Raw genomic sequence first — 19130 nt, 5'->3', positions numbered from 1 at the left:
TCAACAGTTGGAGATGATTGGAGTTTTGTGAAATGGTGCATTATCCTGCTGGAGGTAGCCATCAGAAAATAAAAATTGTGGTCTTACTGGGATGAAGCCACCAGCAGCCTGAACTGTTGATCCAATCAGGACAGATCCGTTTTCATGGTATTTATGTGGCAAACTTTCTTCCTGATTCTGATGCAGTTTGAACACTAGCAAGTAATCCTGACCATGTCTACATTGTTAAATACACCAAGTTGCTGCCATGTGATTGGCTATTTATCTAAAGCTGTATCTAATAAAGTGACCTGTGAGTGTTTATCAATGTTGTTTACGTTTACAAAATTGTATCCACAAAAATATGATTTTTCGCAATTTTTCAGAAACTAATAATGCAAAAGTGATTCATAGACGTTATCTTTAATTTGTAAATCTTAAGTTAAAAATGATGGAAAAGCCATCTGTTTAGATTTAAACAAGTTGATGAATTTGTGCAAAAACTGTCATCTTTTTATATATATATATATATATATATATATATATATATATATATATATATATATATATATATATGATGTGTATGTGTGTGTGTGTAGAATTATTAACTATACTATAAGTTCAAAGTCAAATGAATGCAAGAAAGCCTTGGGTGATGCCTCTGAGTCACTGCCAGTAGTTGGCAGTAAGTTTGAGCAAATGAAACATAAAGGCAAAACAAAAATTAAAATAAAAAATGGATCACAGATCCAAAAAACACTTTATTAAAGAAATGTGATGGTTTGTAACCCAGTTTTTTTTGTACATTATGAGCCATACAATGTAAATTACAGTGTATAAATGCTGATCCAGGTTCAGTTTGGAGTTTAAATTCTCTTGACATTTTTGTTTTTCTTGTTTGTAAAGAAATTCCTCGTCAGAAAGCAGTTGAGTCGCCGACAAATGCAGCACCGATTGTTTCACTTATAAAGATAAAGAAAATAAGGTTCAACCTGAAACATCACTGCACACAGCTATGTGGATGAGAATGGATGTTTGAACTGGTCACATAAATGTTGCAATGGAAAAATATTCTTCAGTTACCCAAAATTAAACTAGATCCCTCTGATACAACGCACTTCTGCCAGTTTATCTACAATAGTTTGTTGTAATAAGTGCCGTTAGGAGAAACACGTAAGATGAGCTCAACATTAACAGTCCTTGTCAGACTACCGTAGAGCTGCTGTTTGTCTTCAAGATGAAGATGGATGAAGACCAAGTTTGGATTGCTTCCTTATGTTAAAAGTGCTAATTTACCATAAATTGAAAGGATTTTTTTTCCCATTCAATGCTTAAATGTGCAGCTGCAAAGAACTACAACTATCATGCCAACTTCTACCCAAATAAATCAATAAGTTAGTACGATCAGAACAGGAAGGTTTTACTGTTATATTTCCACTCAAATGACGTAGCAACTCTAAACATTACAATCTTTTGTCTTTATATCATCAATATGAAGTCAACTTAAGAACAGTTTTCCTCTAAATTCAGAATATTTATTTCAGAAAACAAGTAAACATTTGACAAACATTTCATGAACTTTCATGTAGAAATATTTACTTTATTTCATTAAAAGAAAATCTGAGCATTTTAGTTCCTGTGGTTTATGCAGGGACAAGAAGCGAGGTTGTTGTGGTTGTGATGATTGTACCTGACATACAGACAGAAAAGCTTTAATTGTAACATAAGCAGTGTTAGAATAAAGCTAATAGAAACTAGTTTCATTTTTAGTGACATTCAGCTGAATGGGGCCAGATTTGTTTTATGTCTCGCAAACCTGATGACCGTCAGTCGCCTGCTAAAGCTAGCTTTTTATCCGTATGGCCCAGAACAGAGTCGTATAAATCCACTTGATCTGCTGACCTGATAAACAATGGAAGAATGGGGAGGAAGAAAAAGTTTTAACTAAAAGGTGCAGGAGAGCTAGAGCCAGACCCACTTACTGGTCTGCCAGAACTGATAGGAAATATGAAACATGTAGCTGTATTGTCTCTTTTTCACTTTTAGAGCTTCAATAATCTTCCTGCATGACTGAAAACAAAACTTCAGCAGAAATGTTTTAAATAAAAACAGTAAAAAATTGCATTTGATCACTTTAATAACTTCTACAAATACAAAAATGGAAAAGAAATGCACACCAAACCTGTCGAGCCCTGGTGAGTGAAGACGTACGGACACATACATGTTTGCATACACTATGTACAAGTGTGTGTATTGGGATTGGATTTGGCAACCACATCGGGGGGAAAAAGTAGTTTTTTTTTTTTTTTAACCCCATTGATAAGGCATGCCATGTTAAGTGGCCCTCTGTGACTTGGAGAGCTCAGTCTGCTGTTTCCTCACACTCACAGGGACACTTTTCCCCAAATAATTAGCAGAACTTCCCTGCTGCGTTCACACCACTCGCTTCAGGGTTTTTCTACTCCCCTTGTCTCCAAAGCTCTGGACTTTAGTTCCTTTGTGATCCCGCTCAGCTGACTTCCTTCCAACCGTCTGCAGTCAGTTCGTCACTCGGCGCTCCGATGGGAAGCCTCCTCCATCAGCATGGTGGTGGTCATGTCAGACGTTTGACGCCGTTGCCCTCTGGTGGCGCCGAGTGAGGCTCGCAGCCTCGGTTCTCTGGCCCTGCAGAGGAGTCATTCATAGTATTATTTTCAGAAAAAATGGACCAAAATCGTTCTACCTTCCCTTACCAAAAAAACAAAGCTATACTACAACCAACTATTCAGACGGGTTGGAGATTCACAGCACTATTTGCTTATTTCTATCTAAAGTGTTCAACATTTTCTCTCCAAGCCGTCGGCCTCACCTGACTCGTGGCTCCTCTGAACGTAGGTTAAAAGAAGAAAAAACAGTTTGAGCAAATATTGCTGATTTTTTTAAAAAAAACAGATTTCTCCTTTGGTTTGCACTAGTTTTGGCCCGATAACATTTACAGAATTTATTGTATAACTTCATATCAAATCAACCTGAAAATCAGTACAGTGACTTTTTGATGGTGTAGATGCAAAGATCTATCTTTAGATTTTCAGTTTTTAGATATGCAGTACTATGCAAAAGGCACAGCCCACCCCTCATTTCTTAATAAATTACCTGGAAAAGAAGTGTAGTGATTCATTGCAACACAAACATTTACAAAAACACACAACAAGTTTGATTCTAATGGGATTAATAGTAAATATTTGATCAGTTTGAGCATATAGAAGATTAATTCTGCACTATTCTGACAAGAAGCTACTTTATTGGCCTTTTAGGAGTTTTACAAGACGTACCTGTAGTGCTCATTGAAGTCCAGTCTAAAGCTGAGGAAGCGCAGACTCTCATCTGAACTGGTCATCAACAGCACCAGGAACTGCTGAACAATACTCTGAGAAAAGAAGCAAGGAGGGGAAAAGGTGGAGGGGATGCACATTAGAAGCAAAAGTCCCAAAGAAACATGAGTAAATGTCTGCTTTGGGTTTGTACCTGGTAGAAGTGGGTGAGGATTCGGAGCTGGGAACGCATCTTTGGTATGGTGTCCTGGAACTCCTGAATCCTCCTCTTTTCCTCTGCTTCCTGTTCCGCCGTCACCCCCCACTGACCCTGAATCAGTCCAGAAACATTGGTTCAGATGGGACAGTGTCACGTGGCTTCTGCAGCCCAGAAACAATGCCCTCCACTTCCTACCTCCTCCTCTCTCTGCTTCTTCTTCTCTTCAAACTGCAGTCGGAGGGTGAGCTCCTCCAGCGCGGAGCGGTAGAGGGAGTCCTGGGCGCTCTGGAACTCGATGATCTGGTCAAATATGGCCCGAAGCTGGTTAAGAAGGGACTGCAAAAACAGATTTAGAAATAAAAACTGAGCTAAAAAAAAAAGTGTGCAGGTTAATGGGAAACTTTTAGATGAACAGAAACACCAGCAATACCCTGCTGTTGTTGTCCAGAAGGCATCTGGAGATGATCGTGTCCAGGAAGACATCATGGGCAGCGATGATGTGGTCGAGGTCTTGAGCTTGCTGCACTTTGTTCCACAGCTCGTCCCATGAGCACTCCAACACCTACACACGCACACACACACACACACACAAACACAGTTTAGGATGAATACACTGCACTGACAAGTCAGATGTAACACTGGTGCCTTTTATAAGATTCTTACTGATAAAAACCTGAAACAATTAAGAGGAAAATAATCATTTTCAGTCATTGGAACAAATAAAATGAATGACTTTTCACCGTCACTCTTGTTGCATTCACTTCTTTTCTGAGTCAGATGAAGCATAAATCGGAACCTTCCAGACAAAACAGACTGCCTCGCTGTAATTGCTCCTTTTAATGCTGATGTTTTACAGTCCGAGAGAACGGCACCACGGCTAATGGTCTGACCTCAAAGGTGATGTAGTACTGCATTTGGTGGATGAAGTGGACCATCTCCGAAGCCAGGATGTGACACTGATGCAGCACGCCGGACAGCTCTGGAGGGAAAGACGGGTAATGATACTTCAGAATGACAACTCTTAAATACAGTAAGAGCAACAAACGGGTATAAACCAATACCAGGCATGGTTTTCAGCAGCTTGGCGTTGCACATCTGTCCCTTCCAGATGTCAGTCAAAGTGTACTCCATCCTCTTTGCTCTCCACAGGAAATTAAACACCCGAAGGTAATGGCCCATGCATTCCCTCGTAAACACCTGATACATGCAAATAAAAAGGCATGGAAATGTTTTTCCATGCAGAGAAAATCCAGTTTTATAGGAAGTGTTTATGGAAAGTCTTTGATACCGTTGCAATGGGTCCTTCCACGTGGTAATCAAGACTAAAAACGTCCCAGCCTGTGTCACCAGGAGACACCTAGAGGCAAAAAAAACCCAGTGTAGCTGGAGTCACAGTGTAATAACATGATTAAAAATAATTTTTAATAATGCAATATCATGGAGAGATTGATATTACCTCCAGCAGTCGCACATCCAGCCGCTTTAGGATCTCTGCATTGTCAAATTGAGCATTAGTGGCTCGGACTGCTGTCTCTAAGATACCGGTCAGGTTGTGTTGGTATAAAGTGGTGGCAGGACGAGCCAGCTCTGGTCTGGAACAAAACAGTACAAATAAGGTCAAAGTGAAAGTTGCAGCTCGGTGTGGACTCTGTCATTTAAACGCCACAATTTATGCTTTCTAAAAGCAAGAAACAGGAGGACTGACTTGAGCAGGTCCATGAGATGTCTGATGAAGTCTCCCTGGCCCAGCAGCAGGTATCTCCTCATGGCTTGCAGGTGTTCCAACAAAAGGTAGTTGCGGTTGAGAACGTCCAGCAGGTATTTGCTGGTGTCGAAGTAGGCCGCGTCAATTTTCTCCTGAAAAGCTCCCTCCAGGTCCGACAGCAGCTCTGCAGCTGGGGAGTGTGCAAAGATGAAGAGTTTCAGCTTCAACTATTCTACCCAGTCTAAACTCTCAGGTGACGCAGCTACATGAATGAAAAATACTTTATTAATCCCCAAAGGGAAATTCAATATTGTAGTATATAATAATAATTAACTATTTGTTCTGGAGGCTGCTGGCAGGAATGATCTTCTGTATCTTTCAGTCTTACACCTGAAGAAGCCTCTCACTGAACACACTGTTGTTTCTTCACTGTGTCTACATGACATGACATTTTATTGTGTTTACATGTGTGTACATGACCGTTTCTCTGTTTTACAACTAGAACAGACTAGAAATGTAAATATCTAACCAGACTCAAGAGTTTTATGATCCAACCTGACCTATGCCTGTGTCATGCCCTTCAATTCATCCTGTAAAAGCTCCAGATCAAACTGACCAGATGAAGTCCCGCAGACTGAATCAATAGCATACAGCTAAGTATACCTCTTACTCTCCATGGTTGAAAGGAGGACGAGGCCAGAGAGCGGTAAGAGCATTGACTGCTGTCACTCCACGAGCAAACGCCAATAAAATAATATCAATATGATGACAAACACAACAGATGCTTCTAATTAGTCAATGATGCCGTTAGCATAACTGCTAATGCAACATACAAAGCTTTTTGCTTCTTTAAAATGCTAAAACTCAGCATATTACTGTCCTGTTTTGATGCTAGAATGATATAAAGACTGATTATAGCTTCATATGAACAGCAAAATGTTAAGTGATAAGAAAAAGCGAGAGGTTTACCATCTTTCGGAGCGTCTGCAGGTTTAGATGCTGGTGTTATTTTGCCCGGTGGCGTTCTGTCATGGCAAACCTGGTGCAGGAAGTTGATTGATTTGCCGATCAGCAGAACCTTGAGACGGAGAGGATGAATAAAGTGTTTACTTCATGTTTAAAGTGTAAACTGGTGAACAGGTGTAAGTGTGTGTGCTTGTACCTTGCGGGCCTGGTCCATTGTGATGAACGAGGGGATCATTGACTTCCTGAGGGAGTACTTGTCATGCCACAGACGATCCGTCTTCACATTGGGATCTGATGCTACAAAGAACTGCAAACACGTATCGTTAGAGTTTAATATGCAAGGAAAAGTTTCATTTCTAAGTTCTTCTTACTCTGGTTTTAAACACATTTAATTTACAGTAGAATAATAAACACAACGAAAGGTCTTTATTTATACTGAGAGACTGACAACTACATCGAATGTCCGTTGACGACAGAGGGCTAAGTTGGCTTAAGCTTGTTTAAATCCTCCACGAGAAGCAGGAACTTTGTTCTTGCTCTCGAGGCCACAAGAACAAGAAAAAACTTTTTCATCTGGTTGATTCATACTCTATAAGAAGGTTTGTCTTGAGCGGGGAGGGAGCACCGCGGGCGGTGATGTCTGCTTCGATGGGCAGTGAACCTGGTTATTTTATATTTAATAAAAAACTTTGTCCGAGCCAGGGCGGATCATGCACACGGTTGCGTTTGTGTGTTTTAATACCACATGTTTTTTACTTTCTCATCCCCTAAATCAGCTGTTTATCAAAACAGTTTATCTGCATCAGCAAAAAAGCGGCAACTTTCCGCTTCGTGCTTTTCTGTGATAACCCCGCCCACCTTAAATGTTCGACCAGTCACACGATACTTCTACCCCACATAAAAAACATTCTGCGAGCCTGATCTGTTGAGAACTGTCTTTAATCATGTCTGCGACAACAAAATGACGTGATTTTCTTCTCGAAAACAAAAAAAAGAGCATCTAGCAGAGTTTAATAATGTGAATCCTGAAGGCTGCTGAAGGAAATGCATGTTGTCTCAGATTGCATTCCCATGATGCGACATCCTAAACTGAGCAAATAAAAAATTTATACCACCACCTGGAAAGGTGGTTTATAAAATTTTAACTTTAGTACACTAAGTATAGTTATTGCAGGTCCATAAGTATTGTAAGTTTCATGTGTTATCACTTAATGTGTTATGGTGGTGTGAAATACTGCTGTGAGGTTGATTTAAAAAGCAGGAAGAATAGCTGTACTGCAACAGCTAATGGAGAGCAAACTAAATAAAAACAACTTGTACCTTTCCTAGCTTTCATTTTAATTAAGAGGTAGATTGATAATGATGTGATCCGCTGTTTGTTACTGTTTGTTCAGTCTGATAAAACTTAATACTCATTTGTCCTGGTTTTTACATCATATTTGTACAAAATTAATGATACTAGATTATCATCAAGATTGATTTCTACTGAAAGTCAGCAGATTGATAATTATTAGCTTCGTTTCAGTGCCATCTCTCCCACTGAAGACATGATGTTAATGTTGTGTATCTTAGTGTTAACAATAAAGATTTATGTCTGTTATGCTCTAATCAGACGGATTTTCACTGTTCTGCTCATATTTCTGAACAAGTGAGGTAAAACAGAAGGAATATTTAGACCAAACGGACTAAAACACCATGAATATTCGGAAAAATAAACGGTGTCGTCCGAAGGTTTGAGCAGGAACAACAATTGCATTTATTTTTATTAATTTTGACCTTTAGAGTTATAAATAACTAATAACTATGAATTAAAAGGAAGTGATTGTGAAAGATATAAGAAGCTGATTACTGCAGGGAGCGTAAGCAGAAACCCCTCTTTATGTTGACTTGTTGCCTTCTTTTGGTTTCATGTGCAATAAATAAGCAGCTGCTCAGAGAAGCTACCGGCTGTGGGGTCGAGCTCCGGGGACTCAAACTATCTTACATCTGTAAACACTCAAATTTCCTGGGTACCTCATTTCTTCTGCCTACTAATATATTATGATAAATGGTTCATGTCTGTTTAATTCAAGAATTTATTTTCTTATTATTATTTTTAAGTTAGTTGAATTCCTTTACATTTTTGGGGAATTTTAAAACATTTTTTATTTACATTTGTCTCTCTGAGTAAACAATAAATTATTTAACTCAATTCAAGCTTCACCTCCAGTAACAGTAACAGAATAAGGATGCCCAAACTTTTGCCCGCCATTGATTTAACTAATAAGTACACATAAATAGAATAGAATAGATAAACTTTATTAATCCTAACTTGGGAAATTTAGTAGTTGCAGCCTCCATGTACAATTATGTTTATAACACAACAACAGAACGGTATAAAATTAAAAAGTATTTGCAAAACGGTTGAGAGAAGATAAATAACATTGGTAAAATAAAATTTGATATTCAAAAGAAAATCATTTTAAAAAAAATGTCATTGAGGCCTTTTTTCTTTCTTTACACCATCTGTTGATATATATCTGTTTTATTTCTTTACCAATATGTTAAAACATTCATGCAACAAAACACACATCCTCTGGGTAATTTCACTCTTGAAAGGTCCAATAACTTAATCTGCGCTTTTAAAACCAGTCCAGTGCTACATTCCAGTTAATGCTGGACTCATAAATACTGCGTGAAGGGAAAAAGAGAGCAGGGGGAAGTAAAGGAGACACATCCATCACTGTGGTCTCCATTATACTCCTTTCATCAGTTCTCATTTAAGAGGCCTGTCTTCCCTTTCTCTCTCTCGGTTTTTCTTTTATTTCTGTTGCTCCCCCCTCCTCCTCCTCCAGTTCCCACTAATCTTCTTTCTCATTGGGGTCAAACGTTAGACCAGCTGACGAGAACAATGTTCCAGAAATGCGCCATAAACTCTTAATGACTTTTTCCTTAAAAGGAGGCCAGCACTCAGCTCCTTCACTTAGTCTTGCGCACTATATTTAGGAATTTTTTTTGTTTTGTTTTAACCACAGGTGACTATAAAGTTTAATGTTTTGAGCAAAAAGAATGCATACCTCATGGTAGGTATCCTCCAGCTCGCCATCATATATCCACCTGTAGAGGAAGTTGAGGATGGGGTGTGACACCAGGCTGAGGATGTGCTGAACTAGCGACCTCATCTGCGGGTCGCCCGTTTTCCCATAGGCATGAACGGCTGAGGCCAGCTCGCCTCCTTTACGACCTGAAACACACACACACAGCGTAGGTATAGTCTTGGTCACCTGACGCTCGGTCCTTGCAGGTGCAAAACACATGCAAGCCAGAGTACACATCCAACCCACCCTGGCAGTAGTCGACGAGAGCCGCCAGAATTTTGAGCCGCACTTTGGGGTCATACATCCAGACCAGCAGCCTTCTTAGAGTCAAACTTCCCTCCGTGTACACGGTCACACCCTGGTCATCTTCTACTTGTAGCTACAACACACACACATAATCAGAGGAGCTAAAACACACAGTAGCTTGGAAGGTGGGACATCTGAAGTCTTTCTTCTCAATTATAACACCTGAATAAGTTTATGTATTTAATATGAAGAAGTTGAAAGCTCATAAAGCCAAAGAACATGGCTTAGTTTAAGTGTTTTTAGGCAAAAGTAGAATAGATGCGATTTCTTCATGAACTTTAGTTTGTTTACCTGCGAGTGGAGGACAGAGAGCAGCCTGTAGTACTCCTGGAGCTCCTGATGGAGCGAGGCACAGAAGCTCTGAGGAGAGTGATGGGCATGCAAAGATAAGCATAGATTTTTTTTTTTTAAAAGCCCAAACTAGTGATACAAATATGGGAAATGCACACACCTGTCCGACTAATCCGAAGGCCCGATCAACGCTCCTGGAATCGGTGTACTTCCTGACTTTGTTGTGCAGCCAACCAAGTTCAGACAGTCTGCTGCAGAGATCCCTGAGGGACTTGGATAGCACCACCTAGTGAGGCAAAGCATAGATTATAATAAATGTAACGCAAAACTTGGAATCTAACCAATGTTATGCATGAGGATATTAATGACCTCGATAATGATGTGGATCCTCAAAGAAAACTGATTTTCTGATTGATATCAACTTGGAAAACAAAGGAACTTAATGGGTTTTGATAAATAGGTTGGAAAGAAAAAAAAAAAACTAATGTCAATTTTTCCTCATAGTGACGACTGTAAGTGTAAATTTCTCAGCTTTACAAGAGTTTATCCAGTTTTCAAGCAGTCACAAAAACTCTTTAATGCTCTTAAGGCACTTTGAAACAAAAGCACTTACTTATTAAAGAGAAAAACACAGAAACCTCTGCATAAAGACATAAAATAACTGGTGTAATAGTGAGAATTATCAAGCTTTGTTGTGTAAATTAAAAAACCTTCCATAGATACAAAGTTGCATTGAACTTAATATAATTTTCAATCTTAAATACACTTAGAGACATGCTAGCCATCACAGTCAACTGTCATCATATAGCCAGTGTAGCTATTCTGGTCTTCACTCAGCACCGTTTTCCCAGCAGAAGTATTTAACGACGCATTAAAACCTTTTATCCAGGAAGCTTTGAAGAGAGGTTAAGTGACAGGAAAAAGGCCTCTAAAATATCCTTATCCTTGGCTGATTTATCCCTGAATTCAGAGGCTCCTTTTCCAGACCACATCAACACATCGACCATGAATCTATGTTTAGTGTGCTTGAAAATGTGGAACTAATTCCATCTATTGACTAGAGGGGAGAGGAATGAGAGAACTTTACAGGACAGATGAAAGAAAAGAAAGCTGATACAGCTTGGAGCCAAAAAGCTTGCATTGATCGGTTAAAGTGCCATCAGCAACAGCTGTCTTGTCAACATCTACAATACATACAAGGATATGCATTTGCATGAATCCTCTGAATAAATGGTCCGTCCATTAGGGGTGGGGAATAAAACTGAAAAAAATTGTAAATCAGGATTTTTTACATCACAATTTTAAAATAATTAAGTTTGATTTTTAAAAAAAAAAAAAAAAAAAAAAAAAAAAAAAAAAATATATATATATATATATATATATATATATATATATAAAAAATATATTTTTAAATAGCGTGAGTGGTTATGGTTGTTGTGTGGCCCTGCGATGGACTGGCGAGCTGTCCAGGATGTACCCTGCCTTTCACCCAGACTGCTGGGATAGGCTCCAGCTTCTTCGTGACCCTTCATCGGATTAAGCGGTTAGGATAATGAATAAATGAATTAATATTTTTAATAAATTAAAATATTAATTAATTTGTCATTTTTATTGTTTTTATTGATCTGTTTACTCGTCTTCTTGAGGATTACAGCAACAGAATGATGGTCTTGCTGCTGTGTTCTTTTTTCAGAGTTGAAATGAAGAAAAATGACGAGCAAAAAAAGGTTTTGTACGTGTCGCAATTTAAATTGAATCAGCCCTAATAATGTCTCAGTTCTTTCTAGCTTACAGAAGAATGAAGTTACATGGGAAATTAGCACCTTTTGTGACATAAGTGTAATGATTATGAACTGAATCATCAACCCAAAAATCAGAATCGAATTGAATCGTGAGTTGTTGGTAGATTGACGTCCCTACTGTACAAGGCTGAAATCAGGCTCGGGTACCTTGCTGTCTATCTTGTAGCAGTTATCCTGAGCGTTCATCTTGATGAACTTCCCGTCAATTCCCTGGAAGACGTAGAGAATGTCCCGCACCAGCGCTGCTTCACTTACCTCACCTGAGGACAACAGGACATGGGATAAGATTCCAGCAGAGTTTCTGCAGTACGACTGAAAGGAAACTGCTTTCTAATGACACAACATGTGTGGACTTTAAATAATGATGTGTACTGTGTGTATTCAATTCGGTTCATTTTGCATGTTAACAGTAACGTTAAGGGGAGCAGAAGTCTTGCTTTGATTGATGCTGATAAGTGTGGAACCTCATCACTCACCGGCTGTATCGCCATCTCGGCGGGGACGGACCACCCTGGCTGGAGGCCCAAGGGAAGGCCGAGTGGTGGGTGGGGCGAGGGCGGAAGGGGAGGAGCTTACGGGAAGAGCCCAGGCTAACCGTGTACCCAGAGGCTGAGCGCCTCCAGCTGCAGACTGAGGGGGTTGACTGAAACACACAGAGACACTTTTAGCACGTTTGTTTCATTACAAATCTATAATTATTAATCTGTTAAAAAATGTACGACTCATCAAAGCTGAGGGGTGTAATGTTGCTTAGAGACATTTTTTTTTACTCTGAGGTGGTTCTGATAGTAGTCTATACATTTTGTCATCATGAACAATAAGAAATATAGTTAGACCCCTCAGTTTACTGTAAATCTGTGAAAACTCTGACCAATCCAAACGTTCGGACCGAAATGAAGTTGTTCATTTCTTATATTTCGTAAGCTTCTTCTCCTGGCTCCCCTCATCCCCCTCCAGCAGCGCATACCTGATAGCCACACCCTGTATATAAACAACGTGTTAAGATGAAAATACAAAGTAGTGAAGAAGAAACTTGGAAGGCAAACATGGCTGAGAAAATGCAGGAAGGATTTCTCCGACCCGGCTCGGTTTATTTGTCTCCTCCTGCTAAACAGCCGAGAAAGAGAAAATCATTGGTGGAAAAACCAGAGGGGGAGGAGCCAAGGCAGGGAGCCACTTTCACATCTTGCTAGCTCCCTAACATTACCTACCTCAGCTTTAATTCCTCATATTTTAAACATGTGTTCATAGGATGATAGGAGCAGGCTGAGCCCACCTCTTTCATCTGAATCACAATTCATTTTTATGTTCACATTTCTCCAAATAAACCACACTTTCTGAGCAAACTTGGATGAGAATAAAAAAAGGCTGATGTGAATGTGCCAAGATTTGTATTTGTATGTGGACTAAGTCTGCTTTACACATTTACAATTCCACAGTCAGATTCCAGTTACAAAGGGTGGTGTGAATGTCCCACCACCAGTTATTCATGGGCCTTCGGTCATATTCTTAGAAACCATCATTTAGTTTTTTTAAATCAGAAATTTTTTTTTAGCAACTCTTGAAATGACTTCCACAGACAGAAGTTTACATACAGTTTACAGGTCAATAAAATATGACGTGCAACCACTAAACTTACATAAAAACAACCACACTGGCCACCATTTGGACGTTTTTTGTCATTACAACTCCTTGTAGCCGATTAAAACTGCATAGTTCGCACCATTAGCAGCTATGTTTTGTCCAAATGTAATAACACCGCAGCGCTTGGAAAACTTAATGCTTAGATGCGAGGAATGTTCCTGTCATGACCTAAAGGTGAGCTCAGACAGCTTCACGGTCATTTGTAGCAAACGGACTCGTGCATCATTAATGAGGGTAAATGGAATTAAATGGCCTTGTGATACCTCATAAAACAGGCCGTGAAATCCCTTTCAGCTGCTAATTGGTGCTTCTTGTCCCTGAATACAGTGATATTTACAGGCAAACATCAGAATGATAAATTTCTCAACCCCCAGAGCCCCTCAGGTGCTTGATCACAACCAAGATGTGAATAAAACTTTAAAATCCATGCATTTAAGCTGCTTGTAAGCTGAAGTTAAACTCACCCAGCAAGTAGCGACTGTGGCGTCGGTGTGGGTCCATTCAGTGTGTACACCCCTAGACTGGAGATGCCACTGGTCCCAACACTGCCAGACAATCCTGCATTCCTCTCCCCGTAGCCCAAAGCCAGGCTCTGTGGTCGGGTGCAGTAGAATGGGGTGGAGTGGGCATCCCTGGGGAGGGCTTGGGCAAAGAGTGTGCCAACCTGCGTACAACAGTTTGCATTGCTTAGTATTAAGCACTTGATTTTGAGTCATGATTTTCAACTATTATAAGACATCGATGGATAAAAACCATCACAATCTCACTCTGCTGGATGGTTTGCGGGGGTCTTCAGAGAGGCTAAGCAGCAGGTAGAGAATTGACCAGCGATTCTTCAGAACGCCCTGGAAAGGAGTAAACCATCAGCGGGCGAACACAAATTCTCACAAATTCTCATGAACACATCTATTAATTTAACCTATTCTGCATCGACATGAGAACTTTTCAGTCTTCATGTGGGTTTGGATGATATTCTGTGCTGGGGTGAAGATATATCTGCAGGAAACAAACCTGAGTTTGAAGCTTTTTGTGCAGCTCTGAGAACAAAGCGGCATCTGCAACCCTCCTCTGCTTCAGCACTGCAACAGTTCACCACAAAATGTTAGAGAGTTCTTTCTAAATTATTGTCTCATTTCACAGATAAAAACATGCCAAAGTTGGAAATGTTTAGTTTTTTGTTTTTTTTAAATGTAATTAAAGGAAATATAAAAGGCTAGTATTCACAATCTGTAAAGTGTTGGGTTATTTCTGTTTCATTTTTGCATCAAAGCTTTGGATCAATACTAATATACAAGTCGGCTGGAATTTTTAGCTGTGATGAAATAAAGGTTTTTCTTTAATACGCTTTTCTGGCTCCAGTATAAACGTAAAAATGCTCATATGAAGAATGCATACATGCTTTTGGATCTGATGCCAAAGAGAATAAATAAAGCAACATGCCATAACCTTTTTTTTTGTGTTTTCTAGAGTGCTTTTAGCCTACAATATGAAAGTGTCATTAATCTGGATTAAATTCAACCCAACAGCACTTACATTCTTTCTTGATCTTTTCCGACACCAGGAACTCATCTCGTTCAATAGTAGGGGCATAGTTGCTGCCAATGACTCGAACTGCATACTGGAACAGGTGGGCAACTTCAGCTGGAGACACAAAGTCATGGCTAGAGGTCACAACATCACTTTTAGCAAAGCAGAATACATAATCAGCAGTAATGAGTTTTTTAAAAAAGATTTTAAAGATGGCATTTACTCCTCGTTCTTCAGATTGTGGATAAAAAGCTGCAAACACACAATGAATGTGACTTATAAAGACACCTGTATGCACTGAAGTAATCTTTGCTTTTAAAATGACTGTACAAGCATTAGTGGGACATTTACTATGTTTACATTAGTGTTTCTGCCAAACTACTCATGTGTTCAGACGGAATTACAACATAAAGATTTATAAAGGAAAAATAACACCATTTTTTTTCACTGCTTTTCTCATCAGTCAGGATAACCTCTCTGTATAGGGGCCTGAAGCTAGCAAGACAGGCGTATCATGCAAGCCTGCAAACACTATTATTGTGTAGAAGAGCAGCATGAGAGCTAAGTTGTCAGCACACACACACACACACACAACTGATTAAATCAAGCCAATCACTTTATAAAACCAAAACATCACAGTTTATTCCACCGACAGCTCGACGGCGGGCTGTGCAGCATGAAGCCGAGCAGCTGGATGATAGCCCCGCTGACAGCTCCGCTACGTGCCGCTCGTCCAACGCAGCTAATTATGGCTACATCATTTAATCTTTATACTTTATATGGTAATTTCATTGCAAAGCTGGTGGGTGGGGATCATAAATAGACCCATCTGCAATTCGGCATATGTCCTAAAGGCTAAAAGAGATGTACTGCTGTAAAACTTCACAGTTTTCTACAATAATCCGTCAAACACATTGATGTAGCTGGTGAAATTATTTATTATTTAGGGGTGTCCAATGTGAAATATAAACGCCGAATTTTCCAGACACAGTCAACGATTCCGATTATATAAACAAAATATATATGGAGTGATGTAAACAGAAATAAAACGTAATTATTTTAATTATGAAGCTTTGGCATTAGTACTAATGCATTGCGCTTGCACCGAACAAGCCAGCATGAAGTGATGTACCTTCGCTTTTTCTGGTAATCTCGCAGCACAGGCTCTGTAGAAGAACATTAGGTGATTTTTGATCTAGACTCGCCATGCTGTACGTGGATGCAGTGTCTTTTGTCGACGAGTAAATTAGTAAATGAAACAGGAGAACATGAACTAAGTGAAGCCTCCCGCGATAAGCGACGCCATTTTGATGAAGTTGGTCAAGTTAGCGCTAAGAAGGAAGAAACCGACAAAAACTTTGACACGTTTCAGACTTTTTTTTTTTTTTTAAATTTTTTTTTAGCAGACCTTTGCTGAGCTTGAGATCAAACTCTGCACAATTTTTGGTAATTAAACATTGATTTGAGCCAGGGAAACTCCCAAGACTAAAAGTACTGCGGTGAAAAAAAAGAATAATTAATTAAATATAATATGGTATTATGATTGATCAGTATAATGTAATCCATTCTAATATGAATTAATGAAGAAATTATTATTTTTGTGATCATTTCTGCTTTGGCATTTGATTATTGAAATAAGTCACACTGTTTTGTTTTTTTGTTTTTTTAACAAAAAAAATATCGACGTGTCATTGAAAAATATGTAAATGTTCTAGTCAGTTAAATTGTCAAGATATTGTTTTTTTTTTTTTTTTTATACAGCATGATTAATTGTTTAAAGCGTCAAATTTTGTTTTTTGAATTTTGATTTTATGTTTAATGTCGTAAGAGGAAGTGGTTGCTGTTACTGTAAAAACTTTACGACGATGATTCAACCGAACCCGCCGAAAAGCGTCTCCAGGAAACACAGAATGGACATTGTAATGAAAATATTTCCCTCTTGAAACAAAGCACGCGCACTTTAATTCCGACTAATCAAACATAAGCAAAGATCATTTTTAAAAAAAAAGAAAAAAGAAAAAGAAAAAAAACTTACGTATCATAATTGACACATTATACATCATATAAAACATTAATCGAATCAAAGACATAGACACAGTCTTTTAGTCGTTTTAACTTTTATTTATTTATTTCCTGTATAATGAGACAGTTTTGCTGAAGTTGTGTTTCTAGCAAGATCAGTCAAAAAATAAATAAATAAAAGGCAAAAACGTGTGTATGTGGGCAACTTGATATTGTCATAAAAACTTTAGGACGATTTCAGCACTTGATGTGTGGACAGCACCATTATGAAGTTTAAGTGCCTTAACCCAGACAATTCTAATCTGGGTTTATACACTTAGTATAACTATATGTATTGGAAAGTTCTTTGCAACAAGCTTTATGGTATTAATTTTTTGTATTATAATATAGGTGATTTTATGGGGTGGGAAAGTAGTAAACAATAACAAAAAACAAACAAACAAACAAAAAAAACAAACAAAAAACTAGCACTTCATGGAAGGACCTGCGTCCAACTGGACAGTCCACTAGCACCTTCCTACGATGTCCTCTACTGTTTGATTTCATGCTTGTGTTGTTCTCAATCATATGTAAATCGCTTTGGATAAAAGCGTCTGCTAAATGACTGTATAATAGAATAGAATAGAGTAGAATAGAATACTAAAATTACACATTTAAATTTCTTCTAAAGAGCTTCTAATCGTCGTTGAGTGGACATAATGAACTTGATATTATTTTTTATTTGGCATATATCCCACCCCAAGAAAAAAACCCCCAACAAAACCGATATACTATAATTAACTGAAATAATCAATCAATTACTCGCCAAAAACACTAGAGCGCGCATGCGCTCCGGCTCAACCAGAGCCACCACCTGGCTCCTCGTGACGTACTTGAAAGAAAATCTTCTTTGGCCGCGGAACGAGACAAGAAGATTATTAGTACAGGGGCAGAGGACCGACGGAGTGTGTGGAAGGCGGATATTAGTTTCGTTGTGGTCGTCCATAAGTATGAAGTGCGCCTGCAAGCCTGTATAAAGTGTGTTAAAACTGCCGCGCGCAGACACTCCCCCTGTTTAACTCGTAAATCCTGGAAAAAGGTCTGGAGGTGAGAACAGGTCTGCAGAGGAACAAGCCCGTTCTCGTTTAGGAAGAAGAAAAGGGAGACAAGTCATGGACCAAGGAAAAGAAACAAGAAGGAAACCAGCGACTGCGGCAGAGTAAAGCTCTTAAAGAACGACTGAGGAAGAAGAAGAGTTGGGAGGAAGAGCAGGATGGGGATGGATTTCAGCACTCTCCGGACCCTCATCAGCCGATATGTAAGTTTACTCAGCGCATTTATTCCTTGTGTGTTTCCAACTTTCGCTTTTTCTGCCTGTCTGGTCTCTCCACACCCACGCTCTTTTTAATATCCCGAGCAGAAAACATGTGAACTTTTCCCACTATGGGTTTCAGTTTCCATCGAAACAAGCACTTATCCGGATTAAGTTTCATTTACAAGAAATTAGCCATGAAGGTTTCAACGTGTAAACCTTCATATGTACTTTTATTCTTCTTTTTAATCAGGTTACAGTTTAATAGAGTTGAATGTTTTTTTCCCCTGCATAATAACTCAGTAACTATTCCTTCAATCATTGAAACTTTAAATGTCAGAGAACCCACACTGCATTTTATACATATTATATGTAAATGAAGCGCCTGTTTCTTTTCTTTTATAATGACATTACTATATTAAGTTTGTGCTGTAGATAATATATATCAATGTGCTGAACATGTGTGAGATTTAAAGTTTCAGCACACATAAAAAGGCCACTTAAAGTTCTTTGTTTTGTTGTAACGTCTTGCCCACCCATATTTACCTTCTGACAAAAAAAAAAAAAAAAAAAAAAAAAACCTGTTTGTACTTAAGTGAAGAAAAGGTGGAGTCACCTAGCTCAGGCTGCAGAGCAGATCTTCTCATGACAGGACATGCAGGAGAAGCACACTAACACAGTATTATCACTGGCACTTCACTGTCATCCTTTATACTCTTTTTCCCAGCTGAACAAGACTGTAAATGGAGCGGTCACATGAATTATGTAATCCAGTTGTTTTCTTCCTGCTAGTCAAATCAATGGGCAGCAGCACAGCCAGCCTTTATGGATGAGGGTTGCATTAGTCTCCACAGTAATGTGTTTGACAATAATCCAGACAGAACAATCCCCACTCTCACGAGAGCCAGTGAGTTTATACCCCCCCGCTCCACACTCAACTGAGGCTTAGACACAATCTCCCAACTGTTGCAAATGGCTGATTAAGTCAGATTTCTGCTATGTGGAGGGTG

General features: G+C 39.0%; 2 protein-coding genes across 2 annotated transcripts in view; one reads left to right on the top strand and one right to left on the bottom strand.

The window, feature by feature from the left end:
* Positions 1-1639: 1639 nt before the first annotated feature.
* Positions 1640-16103, bottom strand: tubgcp3 (tubulin gamma complex component 3). The gene is made up of 23 exons (XM_079263614.1): positions 15940-16103; positions 14814-14921; positions 14292-14359; positions 14048-14125; positions 13745-13944; positions 12113-12279; positions 11784-11896; positions 9995-10120; positions 9835-9903; positions 9484-9616; positions 9217-9383; positions 6357-6467; positions 6164-6272; positions 5195-5384; positions 4946-5081; positions 4778-4846; positions 4551-4686; positions 4380-4468; positions 3920-4051; positions 3685-3825; positions 3484-3600; positions 3291-3385; positions 1640-2643 (listed from the first exon to the last, which is right to left on the bottom strand). Exons 1-23 carry the CDS (start codon positions 16013-16015, stop codon positions 2526-2528), a joined length of 2748 nt encoding a protein of 915 aa, XP_079119740.1. The 5' UTR covers positions 16016-16103; the 3' UTR covers positions 1640-2525.
* A 1893-nt stretch (positions 16104-17996) lies between these two features.
* The window catches only part of atp11a (ATPase phospholipid transporting 11A), a 48732-nt gene continuing 47598 nt past the window's right edge, over positions 17997-19130 (top strand). Inside the window, exon 1 of the mRNA XM_079263740.1 lies at positions 17997-18126. Coding sequence (XP_079119866.1) covers positions 18082-18126 — 45 coding nt within the window. The 5' untranslated portion in view covers positions 17997-18081. The remainder of the gene's footprint in view (positions 18127-19130) is intronic.

Source organism: Telmatherina bonti (genome assembly GCF_933228915.1).
Source record: "Telmatherina bonti genome assembly, chromosome: 24".
In the NCBI taxonomy this organism is placed as follows: Eukaryota; Metazoa; Chordata; class Actinopteri; order Atheriniformes; family Telmatherinidae; genus Telmatherina; species Telmatherina bonti.
The sequence above is the reverse complement of the archived record's forward strand: the minus strand, read 5'-3'. Positions and strand labels throughout refer to the sequence as shown.

Excerpts from the sequence above, each read along its gene's own strand:
- tubgcp3 (XM_079263614.1), bottom strand. The coding sequence starts at position 16,015 with ATGGCGAGTCTAGATCAAAAATCACCTAATGTTCTTCTACAGAGCCTG. Across the intron at positions 11,897-12,112 it reads CCGAGATGGCGATACAGCCG|GTGAGGTAAGTGAAGCAGCG; the intron begins GTGAGTGATGAG and ends TGTTGTCCTCAG. Across the intron at positions 4,847-4,945 it reads TGGATGTGCGACTGCTGGAG|GTGTCTCCTGGTGACACAGG; the intron begins GTAATATCAATC and ends TTTTGCCTCTAG.